Source organism: Jatropha curcas, chromosome 1 (genome assembly GCF_041381405.1).
Source record: "Jatropha curcas cultivar XTBG-Jc1 chromosome 1, XTBG_Jcur_1.0, whole genome shotgun sequence".
Classification (NCBI taxonomy): domain Eukaryota; kingdom Viridiplantae; phylum Streptophyta; class Magnoliopsida; order Malpighiales; family Euphorbiaceae; genus Jatropha; species Jatropha curcas.
Window position 1 is genome coordinate 26,220,822 of NC_143151.1, and position 17,546 is coordinate 26,238,367.

The following is a 17,546-nucleotide window of genomic DNA, read 5'->3' on the forward strand; positions in this document are numbered from 1 at the left end:
ACATATTTGAGCATACAAAAGAGATTCCCATTTTTGAATGAAAGTTTCATATATTGATGAATCAGCTTTAACCTAATAGGTGTCAGAGATTAGGTTTAAAAAGATTGATTAAAAACACAATTAAGGGAAATTAAGCCCAAATTGTTTGTTTTTATCCAAAAAGTCACCAATAAATGCTTAAATTTTTGTCATTGCAACGGATAAGTTGGACCTAAACGAGGGAAAGATGATGGCTTTCTACAGCAAACAATTAAAAACTGAAAGAGTGGTGTGTCTCTGTCATATTCATATAATAGAGTTGTTCTGTTCAAACTTAGCTTTTCATTTCCTTTTCAGGCTTTTATCAGTTACTAAAATTGTGTTATACATACTGTCATAAAATCAAAAGAATCAGTTTTAGACACACTCTTGTCTAGGACAGAATATAATAGTCACAGTAAGATTTCAAACCAAAAATGATAAACCAAAATTTAATATAAAGGTGTGTGTGAACAAAGACAGGGGAGTGAATGTGAATCTGACATAGCTTTCAATCTCTCTCTCTCTCTCTCTCTGTTCAGTCACTGTTAAATTATTATCATGGTGTCCACAGCCACAGCCAAACAATTGGCAATAAATCTCATGTGAATAATCAAAATCAAATCCAGAATAGGGAAAAAAGCAATAAATCCAATTAAAGGGGAAAGAAAAGATGCTATCTAACTTTGTCCTATAATTCTGTTCAATGTTTTCATTTTTTTTTTTTTTTTTTTTGGAAAAATTACAGTTTTTATATCTGATATCTCTAATTAAATACAAAAGGGTCTCTTAAAAGGGCCAACCAAGAAAGACAACTAATATCTAATACCAAATGCCAATTTCCATTTCTAGTTTTCTTTTCCTTTCACTTTTCCCGGAAAATTTTGAGCCTAGGAAACCTAAACTATTAAAGCCTCAATGCAGGCCTTCTTTCCCGTTAGACAAACAGGGCAAGAATCAAGAAAAGCTTCACAAGCTTTGCATGAACAAAGGTGCCTACAAGGAAGGAATAAAATACACGAATCTCTAGAATTGCAGCCTCTGCATACCATCATCTTCTTTCTTACTATTTCTTCCTCTGTTATTTTATAATTGTCATTGAAAAATGCTCTGTTTTTTCCTCTTTGTTCGGTTTCTTCTTCTCCTTCTTCTTCTGCTCTGTTTACTTCACAACAAGACTCTGCATCCTCTGCTCCGTTATCAAAACAACAAGAGGCTTTTTCTCTTAACTGTTCAATTGTATTATTAAGAGATAGAACCATTGCTTCATTTTCTTGTGCTACCCTTTGCCACGCTTGATTTTCCATCTCTAATCTTTTCAAGAAATTTTCAAGCTCCATTGTTCTTTTAGTTGCTTGTGCAATTTGTTCATCTTTTTGTCTTATCAAAGGAAGCGCCTTTGATTCTATTCTCTTTAACAATGATGCAAAATGTTGTTTTCTTTGCTCTTGGAGTAACAATCTCAATCTCTCGTTCTGCTTTGCCAGAAATTAAAAAAACAAAATCTTAATTATAGAAGAAAATGAAATCCAATTTCCAAATCCATCGTGGACTTGAATGAAAACTAAAAAACAAATTAAAATCCACAATTTAAAAAAGCAATTAACAAAATCAATACAAAGAAAGAAAAAAAACCCAGATTGAGTTCTAACCTGTAATCTGATATACTGATCAATTTCTTGTCTTTGCTTTTCATCAAAAGCAGCAATGGGGGATTGAGAAAAAGCCATAGATGGGCTATGATTGTTTTCTAAAGCAGAAGGAACAAGAACACTACTTTGAAAGCAAAGATTTTGATTCTTTTGCTGGTGCTGCTGATGATTTTGTAACAATTGTTGCTGTTGGAGTAGTAGTTGTTGTTGCTGCTGCTGCTGCTGCTTTTGCTGTTGTTGATGTTGTTGGATATACGAATAATTATTTAACCCAAAACCACCACAACCATTATTGTCCATAACCAAATCTTGAGAACCGCATAACGGAAACTGCTGCGCTTCTACTGCCATATTTTCCTAACCAACACCAAACCCTAAATCTGAAAGCAAAACAAGCGAAAACCCTTTTCTTTTCTTGAAACCTTCCTCTTTAATTTCCTCTTCTTCTTCCTTTCTTGATCATCAAAGACAGAAATCTCTAATCTTCGGTTTTAGAAGACAGAAAGATATAAAAACAAGAGAAGGTGAGATGGGTTATATATAGTGAGAGGGAGAGACAGAGAAAATGGAGGAGTGATGTGGATTAATAATAGGGGATGGGATTAAAGTAACTGAAACGCAAGACTTGAAAAGGAAAAAGTGAAAAGAGACCAAACAAGAGAGATAAAGGAGAAAGAGAAGGCTTAGGATACTAATTTTCTCTCTCTATTCATTTATTTATTTATTTATTTATTGCTCTTCGATTATTATTATTATTAATAAATAAAATAAAATAAACAAAAGAAGGAGATATGTATAGGACGCGGTAAACAACGACGTACACATGCAGATTTTGTGACTAAACTATCGGGTCAGAGATTTCAGAGGGCGTTTGTTTGGTTTTGAATGACGTATTATTTATTAATTATATTAATTTAAAAGAAAAAAAATATTATTAGAAAATTAAATTTATTTGAGTGATGCGAGAGAGAGAGAGAAAAATAGTCAGTGTTTTTTTTTTTTTTTAGAGAGAGAATATCAAAGATTTGTCAGTTTAGTCATTTGGAAAGCCTGAAGAATAGGATTTTTTTTTCTTTTTATTTTATTTCTTCTTTTGCTTTTGGGAATATGAATTTCAATCACATCTTCTTTTGGGAACCTAAAAATACAAAATAAATAAATATATTTTTCCTTTTTTTTTGGGAATATAATTGTACTTTCCAATTTCCATGAAACTACCTACCCTATATGATAAAAGCAAATAATTAACAAATAAGGAAAAAGCTTATTGTTAACAAATTATATAAAATCCAGCAAATTAAGAGTTGTTATGTACCAAAAATATACAAAAGACAGATTTGTATTCCTAAATTTTTTATTTTAAATCAAATTAATTTTTTATTTTAAATCAAACTAATTTTTTATTTGGGAAATTTCAATTAACAATGACAGGATAAGAACAAAATCATTATTTAAGAATCCCATGTGGAAACCCTTCCTTCTTAACATAAAATAATTTCAATTTTTTTTATATAAATAGTGCTAATAAAATATTAATTCAATAGTGAAATTTCAGACTCCATTTGATGAGTCACAATCATACTGTAATATAATAATTATAATAAAATGCATCTTAACTATAAACAGTACCCTAAAAATTATTTTAATTAGTCTATTATTATTTCACTTTGACTCAATAAGATCATGGATTAATATTTTTTTTTCTAATATTATATGATTATGCGACCTAAATTAAGGTTATTTATTTAGAAATTTCAAATAAAATATACCCATTTTGTGGAATGGAGAATACCAATTTAGTGCAAGTCAACTAATCATTATCTTTTTTATTATTATTATTATTATTTTAATACACAGAACTTGGCACTCCCATATCACTACCTTCATCTTTCACTTTTACACAATTAGGTTATTATTAGTTTATTATAAATTGATTAAATTAATGAGCATATCCAAGAATACTTAGCTCTTAATAATGATTTTAATGGGAAAAAAAAAAAGATAAATTGATTAACCACTACGAATTCTTTTTCTTTATTTTATTTATTTATAATAAAATAATCCAAACATAGGAGTTTGGATATAAAACTACAACCACTAGATTACTTCTCAATTTGTCATATTCATGTCGTCATTTTCCATTACATTGAGCTTCTTGATTCTTCTGGTTCTACGCAATGGAGGTTACATATCAACCCTTTTCTTATAAAAATTACATAAAAATAATAATTATTTTTTTAGATAAATAAAATTACATTGATTTGCACATGCAATATTCAGTTTGAATAGGTAAATTTTATCAAATTGGATAAGCAGACTCTATATGACTATATATCTCGTATCATTCTTGTTTAATTTGGAGATTATTGTTGATTAATTATAATACGCAAAGCATGAAAATTACTAAATGAAACTTGAAGATCAGGATGGATGCAATTTCTTGTTACTGTACATTCAATGGTTAAACGACAAATTGAAATTATGAAAATAGCAAAATTTATCCTTCTAAATTGTTCTTGTTTTACGCCAACGAGATTTTATTAGATTGAAACTTTATTTATCTCCAGAAATAACTTATTTATAAAATATATTCCAAATTATTAAAGAGGAAAATATATTTTTTTTGAACATCTAACAAACTCGAACTCAAACTCACGGTACTCATTAACTATATTTTATAAATTTATTAATAGCCACTGTCATCAGCTACCTATTCCAACTATTGGTTCCCATCCACCTCCACCGTTTCGGAATCCGGCCCATTAAATCACAATCCATGAGGAATAACTGTTTCATTCAATTAAAAAAGTGAATAAATAAAACTTAATTATAAATATTTGCTTGCATATATACATTTAACTAAATGTATATTATTCCATTATAATTATTTGAAATATATCTTTATTATTAAATATTTGGCGTCAAACTGATTGATCTTCAATTTTTATGATTTAGTATTTGGTTCGATTTATTAATTGCATGGAGATGTTGTCACTGCCTCTTCATGTTGACGCGGTAGTAATGCGGTGGATAGCTCTTGGCTATGTTTTGTGGAAGGAGCAGTATTTATCAATTTGTCATTTTTTGATTTTGGTGCTGCATTATCAGGTCATTTCTTATTGCACAATGATGTGGCTGTTATATATTGAAGTTATGACTCTGAGATCAACTCTTATTTGGGCAGGGACGAATGTGTAGGTGCTGAGATAATTTTTACAGATTCACAATAATTGGTCTATGTCTTGTATTCATCTATTTTATACAATTCAGTTTATGATTTAACTATTGGTGTTTATAAGTTAATTTTAGATCATAGAAATGATAATTTATTGAGTTTGGAGGCAAGTTAATATACGTAGGAGCTCACTCTTTAGCAAGAACTCCCTACTTTTATACAAGTTTTCAGATTTCAAATTTTGTTATCTCTCAATATGTTTTCTTAACAAAATATTTCATTCTTTTTTTTTTAAAAAAATTACCACATCGTTTATTCTTTTTATTTGCATTGATTTGATGAAGCATACTTTTTAGAAACAAGTACAGTATGATCTCTGTGATTTGCGAAATACAACTAGTCCGTCTTTATTATTGTTAGAACATAAGGTCTTCTTTTCAATTTTTACATTTTTTCATTAAATACCATATGAAATGATGAAAATACCTCTTTTATTTTCAAAAATACAAAAACGGACTAGTTATATTTTTCAAACTATAAAGACCGTACTATAATTTTTTTTGGTATAATATTTTAGTATCTTTCATTTGACCTCTGTATTTTTTTGTGCAATAGACCTAGTAGTGTAACGGAAATAAAATATAGAGAAATTGATATATTTTTAAAAAAACAAGAATGAACTAATTGTATTTAGCAAACTACAGCAATCGTACTGTATTTTTTTTTTTTCTACTTTTTATATGCTCTGGAAAAATGTCAAGAAAATACACGTAAAGAAAATGTTAAAAGGCTAGTCTAAAAAGGGTAAGAGAGGGCAAGTCCATATATATATGTTTTCAAGAAGAGTGGGCATGGTTTGAAATTTAGAATATGAATTACAAGAATTGGGACTACCGATCACAATCTTGACTTTGATATATTAATTCATAATTAATGCATTGACAAACCCTATTTTCCAACTAATCTTCCATATTCCTCCCTAATAACTATTATAAGAGGATTTAGTTATTAGCTAGAAATGTATGTATGCAGTAATGTCCTACCGTTTACCTAAGAATAGGAATTTCTATCAAAGATTGATAGCGCGTTTGTAGACCAACCTCTCCTTAATAACTTCATTTTCAAATTCCAAAATATACCAAACCATCAACTTTGAAACGATGTTTATTTTTATCTTTTGTTCTCACTAACTTTTAATTTTTGTTGTCCAAACGCATTTCCACTTTAAGTTTTGTTTGGGTGTAGTATTTTGGTAAGCCTTCTTAATGATAATCATTTAATGAGGTTTTGAACTCATATTGTAGAGGTTAAATTTTCCTAAAATGGAATCTCCTTCTATTAATTCAACTCTTTATTGGTTGTTTTTTAATAATTTCTTTTTTTCTTTTTTTTTAAATGTTTATTTTTACTTAAAATATAGATAATTAATTAGAATAAGACGAAATATTTAAATTCACCATTGAACTTTATTACATTAATTTGTGACACTTTTAACTTTGAGAGAGAGCTGTTGTGCTCCTAAAATTATCAATTTTTAGAATATTATACATATTTTTAAATTAACAACAATAGTTTTTTTTTTTTTTTTTTTGTTACATAAAGCAAAATTTTAAATTAACAGAAATAGTTTTAACTATCTAATATGTGTTTGATTGATCTAATTTTACAAGTTAAAGTATTCAATAAAATTATTTCGCAAATTCAAGTGTTTAATATGTGTAATTTTATAAATTAAAATATTTAATAAATATATCAAAGTTAAAGTTGAAAATTACTATAAAATCAAAATAATAAAATTTAAGATTGGATTTATATATCTGGCTAGTAAAATAGCAAATTAAACAAGCATTGATGTCGTTGTTGTATTTTATAACAGAATTAAAAAAAAAAAAGAGTATTTAAATTAAAAAAGTAGTGGATGCATGGGCTAATGCTATTGGTAGAATAGCCTAAGGTTTTTAATATTGATAGAGTTAAAATAGTGTCCTACATCCTCATAGTGACACAGTCTATTACCACCATTATAATTATTTATTTATTTATTTATTGAACTAAAACTATATATATCTTCAATAATTAATGTTTTTTATGCATTGTAAAATGGATAACAACCCTATCCACATCTACCCTATGAAACTGTGAACTTCAGAAATAGGGTTCCTTCCATTGATCCACTCTACAAAATTTGTCAGAAAAGAATCTCTGATTAACCATTAACAAACAAGGAATAATAAATAACAAGTTCTGAATCGATTTTGATTTGGATTCGAACCAACGATTCGTTAAACCAGAATTACCGATTCAGTAAACCAACCAGCCAGCGTACGGTAACTAGCCATCTGTTATATTTGAATTATATATGGAGTCATCCTGTTCCTATGAACTTGTACAACACACCATTTCTTTGCACGGTTACAATGGATCTTAAATCACGGAAATTTTGTCAATGCTAGCCAACGATATTAATTGAAGATCTATGAGACTATGACCAAAGGGAAATAGAAAAAAAAAAAAAAAAAAAAAAATCAGTGTTCACAGTTATTTTGTTGTCCCTTAAATATAATATAAAGAATATAAAGGTAATGGGGGGAGGGTGGACCCATGTGCTGGCCACCAACCATTAGGGCTCCCATGAGTCATGACCAAGAATGGCTCCTCATGGCACCACCAACGCTGCAACCCATGTGAAACTACGAAAAGCATCAATTCAATTCAATTCAATTCAATACTGCACTTCTCTATTAATTGTTTTTCTTTTCTTTTCTTTTCTCTTTCACATCATTGACTTGCTAGTCTTCTTTCTTCCATTCTCGCATTTGGTGCAACTTCTCAACTAATGTTTAGCTTTTCACAGTGAAAATGGCTGGGTCTTGCTTCTCATGATAGGGGAGAAAGGACCCACACGTTAGTCCCCACTGTTTACTACTCTATGCATCTCTAATTTTTAATTCCTTGATAATTAGTGATTAGCAGTTCAATATTATGATCAAAATATTTAAAGTCAATATTTCTAGCAATTCATATTTGAATTTGTTGGAGTAATTAGTGTTTCCAATCATGTAATAAATCAAATTAAACTATTGTTCGATATCTATCTTTAAATTGATCTATGCCAGAATTAATTGGAAACTGCAAATCTTCAATTCATATGTATCACGTCAAAAATATAAATTCTAGTCAAATAATGACTCTATGTACTTCAATAAATTCTAGTCAAATATAAATTTCTAAAAGAAAACCTTTTAATCATTCTCTGATAAAGAGTCTTTCAAACTCTCTATATATAACAGATCCCAAATTAGGTATACAAAGACTGACGTTGATTATTTTACAAGTTCTCTTATAATTTTTCTCTAATTTAGATATTGGAGAGCTTACACGTATCTCCATCTCAACACTTAAATTAACCCATGTGTCTCAATCTAATTTTTATAACACATTGATTTCGTATAAGTTAATTTATACTTTCATAAGTGACAATTAGTAATTAATTATTAGTAATACATAATAAGTAATAGTTAGACTTGTACATAGCTAGACATTGTTTGTAAAATGTTAATTTTGTCAGTGCTTTGCTATATTTTTCTTTAAGTGAAATTGCAATAGATCATATTTTTTCAATGATTGTTAACAATAGATTAAATGTATTTCTATTGTGTCTGATCAAGATCATATATATAAGCGGAATCAGCTAATTGAACTACATTCAGCAATTAACTACTTTTTTTATTACTTACTAAACAATTGTGGTTGGAGGCAAAACAATTATGAACTATCCGTAAACCCTATTTTTTATAGTGTTCGGTAACATAATATTTGAATTAGTTTTTAGAAATTAAGGTAGCTTTTTATAAATTACTTCGTGTAACATTTAGTTTTTAACATTTTATAAAAAGTTATTCAAACAGCTAACAGCTAAGCACTACTGAGGGTTTGTTTGGCAAAATTAGTTTTTTTAGCAGCATTTAACTATAAGCTGTTTGAATAGCTTTTCGTGAAATATTAAAAACTAAATGTTACATGAATTAATTTTTATAAAACGCTACATTAAATTCGAAAAGCTAGTTCAAACACTGTGTTACGAAACATTGTAAAAAACAACGTTTAGCGTTTTGATAAAACATTAAAAGTTACTTAAAAAGCTGTTGCCAAATACAGTATAAAATAATTAACAGCTAATTTTGCCAAACAGACCCTTAATAAGCTTAAAGACTTAAATAATGTGTTTTGCCTACTTTAAATACATAAAAAAGAAAAAAAAAATGATAGAAGTAGAGGTATGAATATGTGCGGTTGATTGCAGAAAATTTTCTTCAAGCTAATTATTAGTCTTGTATGGAAAACGTGGTAGATTAATTGCTAAATTAGTGGGGTAAGTAAAGGAAGTGGGAAACTTAATCGCCATAACAATAAAAAAAAAAAGTGATTTCACCATTTGATTAACGTGGGGAGTAAGTTTCTAGGTCTTAATTACTTTAATTAGTGGGCAATGACCTAAGGGCTAATTAAATTAAGGCAGCTTTTGATTAAGTTGAAAATTGAGGAACCATCTAAATACATAAATACATTCCACTATTATTCTATTTTATATATATATATAAAATCTTATATCACCCTAAAATTTGCATTTTGAGCCATTAAATATTTTCATTTATAAAATTACAATTATTGGACACTTCAACTAGCATGATTTTTCTATTAAACATTTGAACTTGTAAAATTAAATTGATTTATAAACGCTTATAGAAAATAGTTAAAGATGTAAAAATTACTGTTTAAAAATTAAAGTAATCACATATTAAATTAATAATTTATATATATAGCAAAAGTACCAAAATTTATTGTTGCTAGTGTAGAAGGTGTGTAATTTTACCAAAATTCATAACTTTAAAAGCACAGGTGTCACAAAATTTTTTGCATAAAATTCAGAGGTGAATTTATACATTTAGCCGGAGGGAATGCACGTTAATTATATTCTCATAAATTAAGCATTTTTCGAGATTCTTTTTAAATTAATTGTAAATCAGTGTGATTCACAAATATTTAATTTTTGTTGTTTGAAAAATACTAATGACAATATTTATTGAAAAATTGAAAATATTATTAATATTATTAATTAAATTAATAATTATAAAAACCTTTAGCATTTTATTACTTTAAAAGAATATTAACAATATTATTAATTTTATTTTATTAAAAACTGAAAAGCATCATTATATCATAGGTGAGGATGTTAATGTCATTTGAAATTTTGAATTAGGAGGCAAGCTAATGTGGAACTCGCGCTAGCTAGAGCGTTCTACCTTCCTGCTAGCTTTTAGTTATGGGATGCTATTCCCTCTTGTTTATTGGATTTATTTCCTTGATTAATGCACTAGTATTTCTCTTTTTAAAAAAATCATTATATCATAAATTATATTAATTTATTTCTAAGTCATAAAGATATTAATTATATTATAGTTTTGGTTGTTACTTTGAATACTATTAGTGATATTAATTTCATTAATTATTAAAAGAAAATTAAAAAAAATATTTTATTATTTATTAAAAATATTTTTATAGTATTGAGGACATTATTACTTTTATTAATTATTAAAATTTAAAAATTTATTAATATTATTAATTGTATTAATTTCATTCCATCAACAATATTGTTAATCTTTTAAATGAAAGAAAAACTCCAACTAAGCAACTTTAAAATTACGTCATGTTAATGATATGTTTCAAGTTTTATATGTTTGCTACGCAGTAACTTGCGCATCCCGCGGCATAATAATATTTATATTTTTTATTTAAAAATATTAATACTGTGTTGAGTAAATTATAAAAAAATTAAACTTTTAGAAAGAAATGATTGAAATTATTATCTAAAATAAAGTGGACTTATAAACTAATTAATATGATATAAACACTTGATTTCTGTTTTTTTTTTTTTTTAAAGATTTAACTTATTCAGAGTATTAATTAAAAAAATACATTAAAACATAATAGCTAATTTATTATTACATAAAACATATTGAGATCATATTAAATTGCACACACACTTCAAATTCTATAAAAATAAATAAAATAAAATTGCAATTAGATCTTGAATTGTACACACTTGAATTTCTCTAAAAATAAATAAAACTAAACTAAAATTAGTAAAATGCAAAATGATAATGAAATTGAAAAATAAAACTAAGCAAACAACACAGACAAAGTAAATAAAAAAAAGGCCACAATGTTCTTCTTTAAAGCTAAAATCATTAATTTCACATCAACCCAATTTTTTACATTTTAAATCAAAATCATAAAAAACACACATAAATAGTCTTTCTCACGATAAATTCAGTTTAATTTGAATCATGCAACTGCAGTCATATAAACTATAAAGTGAATTTAATGATCACAAATATTATTGACATTGAAATATTTTACTTACCATGAGAAGGAAATAAAACTTATACCTAAATAATTTACTTTAAAATAAAAAAATCATGATCAAACATAATAAAGGAGAATAAAAGACAACTACTCAACATCTTATCTTCTTGTTTCTAAATTATGTGAGACCAATCTTGAAAAGATATGGGTTGAGAGATGAAAATCTTACCATCTCTTTGGAATAAATTCTTGTGAGTTTCTATAGTCTATTATAGAGTGACAATGTATAAGAGGAACTGTATAATTTAGAAAGTCATTTTCTTTTGATATTAGAAAAGGAAATAAAAGGCTAATGCTTATAACGTTTGTCATTTAACGTTTGTATTATTAAGGCAACTATAATTTTATTAGAGGATTTTAAATCACTAAAATCAAGGATCTATTTATATATATAATCTTGAAACAAAAAAAAAAAAAAAATCACAGAGCTGACATAACACTCTTTTTTTACGAACCTTTGATCTTTTTTTATAAGTTTTCTTATTTTTAATAGCTTTTTCATTATTTATTTAGATAATTATAGTTATTTAGAGATAATTATTATTTTAAAAAAGAGTACAATTAATCTCTAACTAATCAATAATTTAAATCCTAACTAATTGATAACTTAGAGAAGACATCGTATTTAAAAGTCATAAAAGTTATAAATTAAAGAATAATTTTTAAAGTAAAATCCATAGAAGTCATTAAATTAGAGAGAGGCAAGGGATGCATGATTCCTCTCCAAAATCTTCAATTTTTTCTAGTGAGGTTAAAACCAAATTCTCAATTTTTAAAGAGTTTCACTTTCAAAGAGAGTGTCATATTAACATCCATGATTCTCCTTTATTATATATATAAAATAATAATAATAATAATATAGGAGTTCTTTACTGTAATTCTACGTGAATGATAAACCAATAGCTGATAAGCAATTATATGACCTATTTTAAAAAATAACTATCAAATAAATATAAATATAAATTTTGAAATTTCAAAGAAATAAGTGCTGGAGAGATAAAAAAAATTATAATCCACTTGTACCTAAGGGTGGCCAAAATCCAGTTTTCGAAACCAGAATCGTCGGTTTCGAACCAATGGGAACTGAAACCGGAACCGGTGGGAACCAGAACTGGTCCGAATCAAAATCGGAGCGGTCCAAATCAGTTCGATTCTGGTTCCACTAGTTTTGGAACAGTGAACAAGCGATTCCAGTTTCAGTAGGAACTGATGATTCTAGTTCCGTCTGAAACCGGCCGGAACCATCGAAAAATCAGTCGAAATCGGAACCATTAATTTTCGGTTCGATTCCGAAACTGTGGCCATCCCTACTTGTACTTATATATTCGTTTATAGAAAAAACTTGCTTAGACGAAATTCATGATTCACTTATGAACCAAACAAATAAAACTAAAGTTTATTTTAAAGAAGTGTTCCGACTTTATATAATTTTCTGTTTTTTGCTGAAGCAAATTCAAGGGAACAAAGGATTAAAGTTGAAAGGCAAAAAGTGCAACTCTTGCGTTCCATTAATTCCATTCAACAATAAATATTTTCTTTAAATATATTTATCTCTATGCTTATATAATATTAAAAATAGTGTGAAAGACCTTTTTACTAGTTCATTACATAAAGGGTGAGAAATAAAATATTTGAGATAAGATTTGGGATCTTTCTTCTTCTTTTCTTCAATCATTTGTCATGGCAAGCAAAATGGAACAAGCACAATTGAGGTCCCCAAAAAGAAAAGCATTTGGTGAAAAACATTATTGTACTTGGACTCTATTGTACCAATATTCAACAAAAATCTACAATTATGCTTCGATTTTTTCTTTTAATTTTTTTTAAAAAAGAAAAAGAAAAAGAAAGGCCTTACTCATTTTCCATGCAAATTCTAGAACACGGATTGACAAATTAACGTCCTTATTTAAATTCTAACTAACATGAAGATTCATTCATCAATTTTTCTATCTGTTTGTGTCATATTAGTATTTATTTTTTTTAACCGAACGGTCAACGTTCAATCAATTTAATTTGAACCAAACAATGTAAATTAAATAAATTAATAAAAGTTAAATAGAATAAATTAATATATAGAATAGGTTTGATCCATAAATAAAATCATCGAATGAACATGTTTTTTCCCATAGAGGATATCCGGTTGGATCACTGAATTATGCTCGACCCTACGGATGTAACTTTAGAGAAGCATACGTGTATTTTCTCGGAAGTTTCTTTCAAAAACGTAATATATATAAACCCTAATAAAAGAGAATACTGTACTTCACCTGCCGACCAAGTTCCAATCAACTAAAAAAATATAAAAATGAACAAGTGAATTGTCCACGAAGAAGGCTTTGGTCGTGAATTATTATAAAGTGAGACCCACCCATTGAAAAAAGAAACAGTTTGACCCCTTACAATGGGTTAAACCTTTTGGCCACAATTTATGACTCAAATGGGGACGACACCCACATTTTTCCACAACCTATATTCAGCTTGGAGGAACCCTTAATTATATGCTAAAAACTTGGAATTATTGAATTAATGCCATTTATCACCCGGTAGATGATCACATCTTTATCTGATCAATAATAAATATTTTTGAAATACTATTTTCATTATTTAGTTATATAATGAGTGTTACCACATTAACGTAAATAAAATTTTATATATAAAAATAAAATAAAATGCCGAGACCGAGCAGAATGGGCCAATTTGGCAATGCAAAGACTTACATTGAGAGTGTTGCCTTTTCTTTTAACAAAAAGATGGTGTGGTCTTTATTTAATATACTTATCACAAGACTTTTCTATGTTCATTCTATTATTTGCCTCTTTTTGTGTAGCAGCCATATGTACAATTCTCATATCCCTTATTTTATTTTAATAGTCATTTTAATGGTATACTGACAAATTGACTCAAAATTCTAATGTAACTTACAGAATTCGTTTTTCCTAATTTAGTTGAGGTATGATAAATATTCTTTAATCAAATAATTGAAAATTATTTTTCTTGTATAGTGGGTATATAAAGGTTATAATTGTTATTAAGTTATTTATAATTTAGTATGAATTATTAGTATAATGAGATAATTAAAGATTGAAGGAGCTAATTTTTGAAATTGTTCTATTTTTCTTGGTCTAAATGCTATCTTTAATGTCAAGACAAAAGTAGTTTTGATGAATGAGATAAGAAGCTAGAAGATAGTTCTTGAAATTGGAATCTCTTTTGAAAGTCATCTTTTCAAATTGGGAAGCACTCATTCACAGGCTTTTTTTGGACCATATAACAACAACGTAGTAATAATAATAAAAAAAAAAAAACAAATGCAATAAAAGAGAATGGCTCCCACCAAGAAAATTAACTCATTACTCATTACCTTTCCATGCATAAGTAAAGACAAACGGTCATAACTTTGATTAGGTTATTCAGATTTCAAGATTGGAGACCGACACACGACACGCATCTCTCTATCTCTTGTCAAGAATTGTCTTTTGAAAGAAAATAAAGAAAGAAAGAGAACCAGTGCTTCTGCTTGAGCAACTTTGACTCTCTTTCTCTCTGTCCCATAATTACCATCTCTTATCTTTTTCATGTTGTGGACAAATTGTTAAATAACAGTATATGAAACGCATATTTCCAAAATTTGACTTGGTTTCTTGTTTCCAAGAAGCTTACATGTAACGTGCAGAGTCTTACTGAGGATGATCAGAACTTTAGATATATACTAGTATTAAGTTTAGGTTACGTGTGACAGAAGTGGGATCGATGCATACATTTCTCCACATGTGTATCCGGTCAAGCAACGTTACAAGTTTTTGTTATTTCATTTTCAACTTTGAATCAAAGATTTTAATATTTCTAATCTTAGGAGCAAACAGGCGGTGGGGTGGAGGCTCTACCTACGTAGGCCATATGGACTTTTGCTTTCTTTAACATTAAAATTACAAAACATATATATAATACTTTTGTCGTTTCTCATTTAGTAATTAAGACTTTCAGTGTTTGGTTATCTTAAATCATACAGGAAAGTGACTAAATATAATATTTGTTTCATATATAAAATATTATTTCATCGAAGAAAAATTCTTAGATTATAGATATAAACTCCATTTTTTTCATGCTTTCCCATTTAAAGCAGTAGGAAAATTATATTCCTATGAGGTTCCTGGAGGATCGAACGTGGAACAAATGGGCAAATAATCTATGTGTTTATTACCAGGCCATTGTCTCGGGTGATAAAAATTAAAGATGCTATTACCCTTAATTATATAACTATACATTGATTAAATTTGACTAATTTATATTTTCATTTTCTATAGTTTATCTAAATTGTTTTTGTGTTATGTTTATTAATTATTTTTTGAATAAGATTTATACTTTATATTAATTTGTTATTAGAAATTTTTTTTTATTGAATTAATGCTTATACTTTTGTAATCTAGAATATATGTAAATTAAGGGCATTATGAAAAAAATTATTTATAATCGAATATAAAAAATTCAGTATTTGTAGAATTACTTTTCTAGAAATGTGGTTTTCAAAGGAATGTCAAATTATTTCAACTCGCCAAAGCGGCATTTCGCATCCTCTGCTTGAAAGACATTGGTATCTGAATTGTGACCCCATGCTCTTTGACTCACCAAAGACTTTGGTATCTGAACGGTTATAATAACTGTGGTCGACAGAATTTGATCTCGAGGTCTATTACTCTTCACATAAATAAAAAAATCAACCAGACCACCATCTGATTGACTATAACAGTAATATTTATTTGTTAAACACCAACTGAAGTTCATTTTTTATCCTGATTCCAAGATTGCACAAGGTTGAACATCAAATTGATCTTAAAATTTTAGTTTAGGGCTCATAAAGTTATTTCACTGGAAAAATAAAAATAAAATTCACGTAATATTATTTTTTGAAATGAATAAACATAAAATTCAATTTATTTGTAAAATATTTTATTCAAGAATGATTATGTATTAAATGTTAAACTTATGCGCTAAATTTTAGCAATTAATGTTTATTTATAGCATTAGTAGTTTAGAGTATCTTTACAAGTATCAATTTTTCTAAATTTTATTTTATAATTACTTTTGTAAAATTAAAATGTAAAAATGGATCATAAATTAGTTTATTTTTTGACAGAACAGGTAATTATATGTTTCCTTAAATTATTATGAGGAGGTTTGGTTCGTTTTTTTAGGTACAAGTTTAATTTATAATTATTAATTTAGAAATGAGGTAATTTTTTCATGGGTGAATTCTCTAATTCCAGTTTGAATATTACTACACATGATTCAACCTGGGAGAAACCAAACACAAAAATAATAAAATATGAACCATAAAATGGGCTATGTCCAGTAAATAATTGAAGTAGGCCCACTGGACTGGGGCTTTTGGGCCATCCAATTCGCACAACCTGACTTCATTCCTGTGCTTGCAGCCACAGAATAGTCTCTCGAAGTGGAACAGCCTCAGTTAAATAACTCTGGGCCCTGGGTTGGGGAGTCCCGTAAATCATGCACACTCCCTGAAAAACGAAATGGCCATATTGATCTCCAGGAATCGCCCCATAAAATTTGTTTATAAGAGGTCCTTTGAATATCTTTATCTAAGTTAGATGGACACCTTAAAAGCTATTGGGTTCAAAATTCGATTAGGGTCGTCTGGGTTTGCATTTATTAAGAATGTTTTAGAATATATCAGATTAATTGGTAGGGGCCTATTAGAATAATAAGAATTCAAGAGGGAGAAAAGTAAATATAAGAGAAATAAGAGAGAAATATAAGAAATTAGGATGGAAAAAAGAAAGGAGGTTAGACTCCGTTTGTTTCTGGAAAATAACTTATCTTTGAAAAATATTTTTCAAATGACTTATTTTCTGTTATTTGGTTACAATATTGAAAAATTATTTAAAAAACATTAAAAATTTTAACTCATAAGACTATAAAAATATTAATAATACATTAACATAAAAATTTTAACTCATAAGACTATAAAAATTTACCCGCTTATGATGTAGATAATTGTCACGTTAGCATGAAATTGACGAAAAATAAACGAACGCTAGAATTAATATAGAAAATTATGTACGCGGTATTAATTATTAAAATTAAAAGAACCGGTTAGAATCAATAAAAAAAGTCAAAATTCAGATTTTTGTTTTCCATTCTTTAATAATCAACCAAAAATCCGAAATATTTTGTAGAATTAGATCTGCACCATTTGAAACAAGCACTATAATTAAAATTAGAGTAGGTAAATGTCAAAAATTAAGGAATTTTTG

The 17,546-nt window shown here is 27.7% G+C and overlaps 1 protein-coding gene across 1 annotated transcript; it reads right to left on the reverse strand.

The window, feature by feature from the left end:
* Positions 1-502: 502 nt before the first annotated feature.
* LOC105641791 (SBP (S-ribonuclease binding protein) family protein) lies at positions 503-2,322 on the reverse strand. The gene is made up of 2 exons (XM_012226392.4): positions 1,671-2,322; positions 503-1,493 (listed from the first exon to the last, which is right to left on the reverse strand). The coding sequence occupies exons 1-2, from the start codon at positions 2,019-2,021 to the stop codon at positions 918-920; spliced, it is 927 nt and encodes a 308-aa protein (XP_012081782.1). The 5' UTR covers positions 2,022-2,322; the 3' UTR covers positions 503-917.
* Between the last annotated feature and the right edge of the window lie 15,224 nt (positions 2,323-17,546).

What these genes read in the sequence shown, in the direction of transcription:
- LOC105641791 (XM_012226392.4), bottom strand. Translation starts at nt 2,021, where the DNA reads ATGGCAGTAGAAGCGCAGCAGTTTCCGTTATGCGGTTCTCAAGATTTG. An exon ending in ATCAGTATATCAGATTACAG is followed by an intron (nt 1,494 to 1,670) that starts GTTAGAACTCAA and finishes CTGGCAAAGCAG; the next exon opens with AACGAGAGATTGAGATTGTT.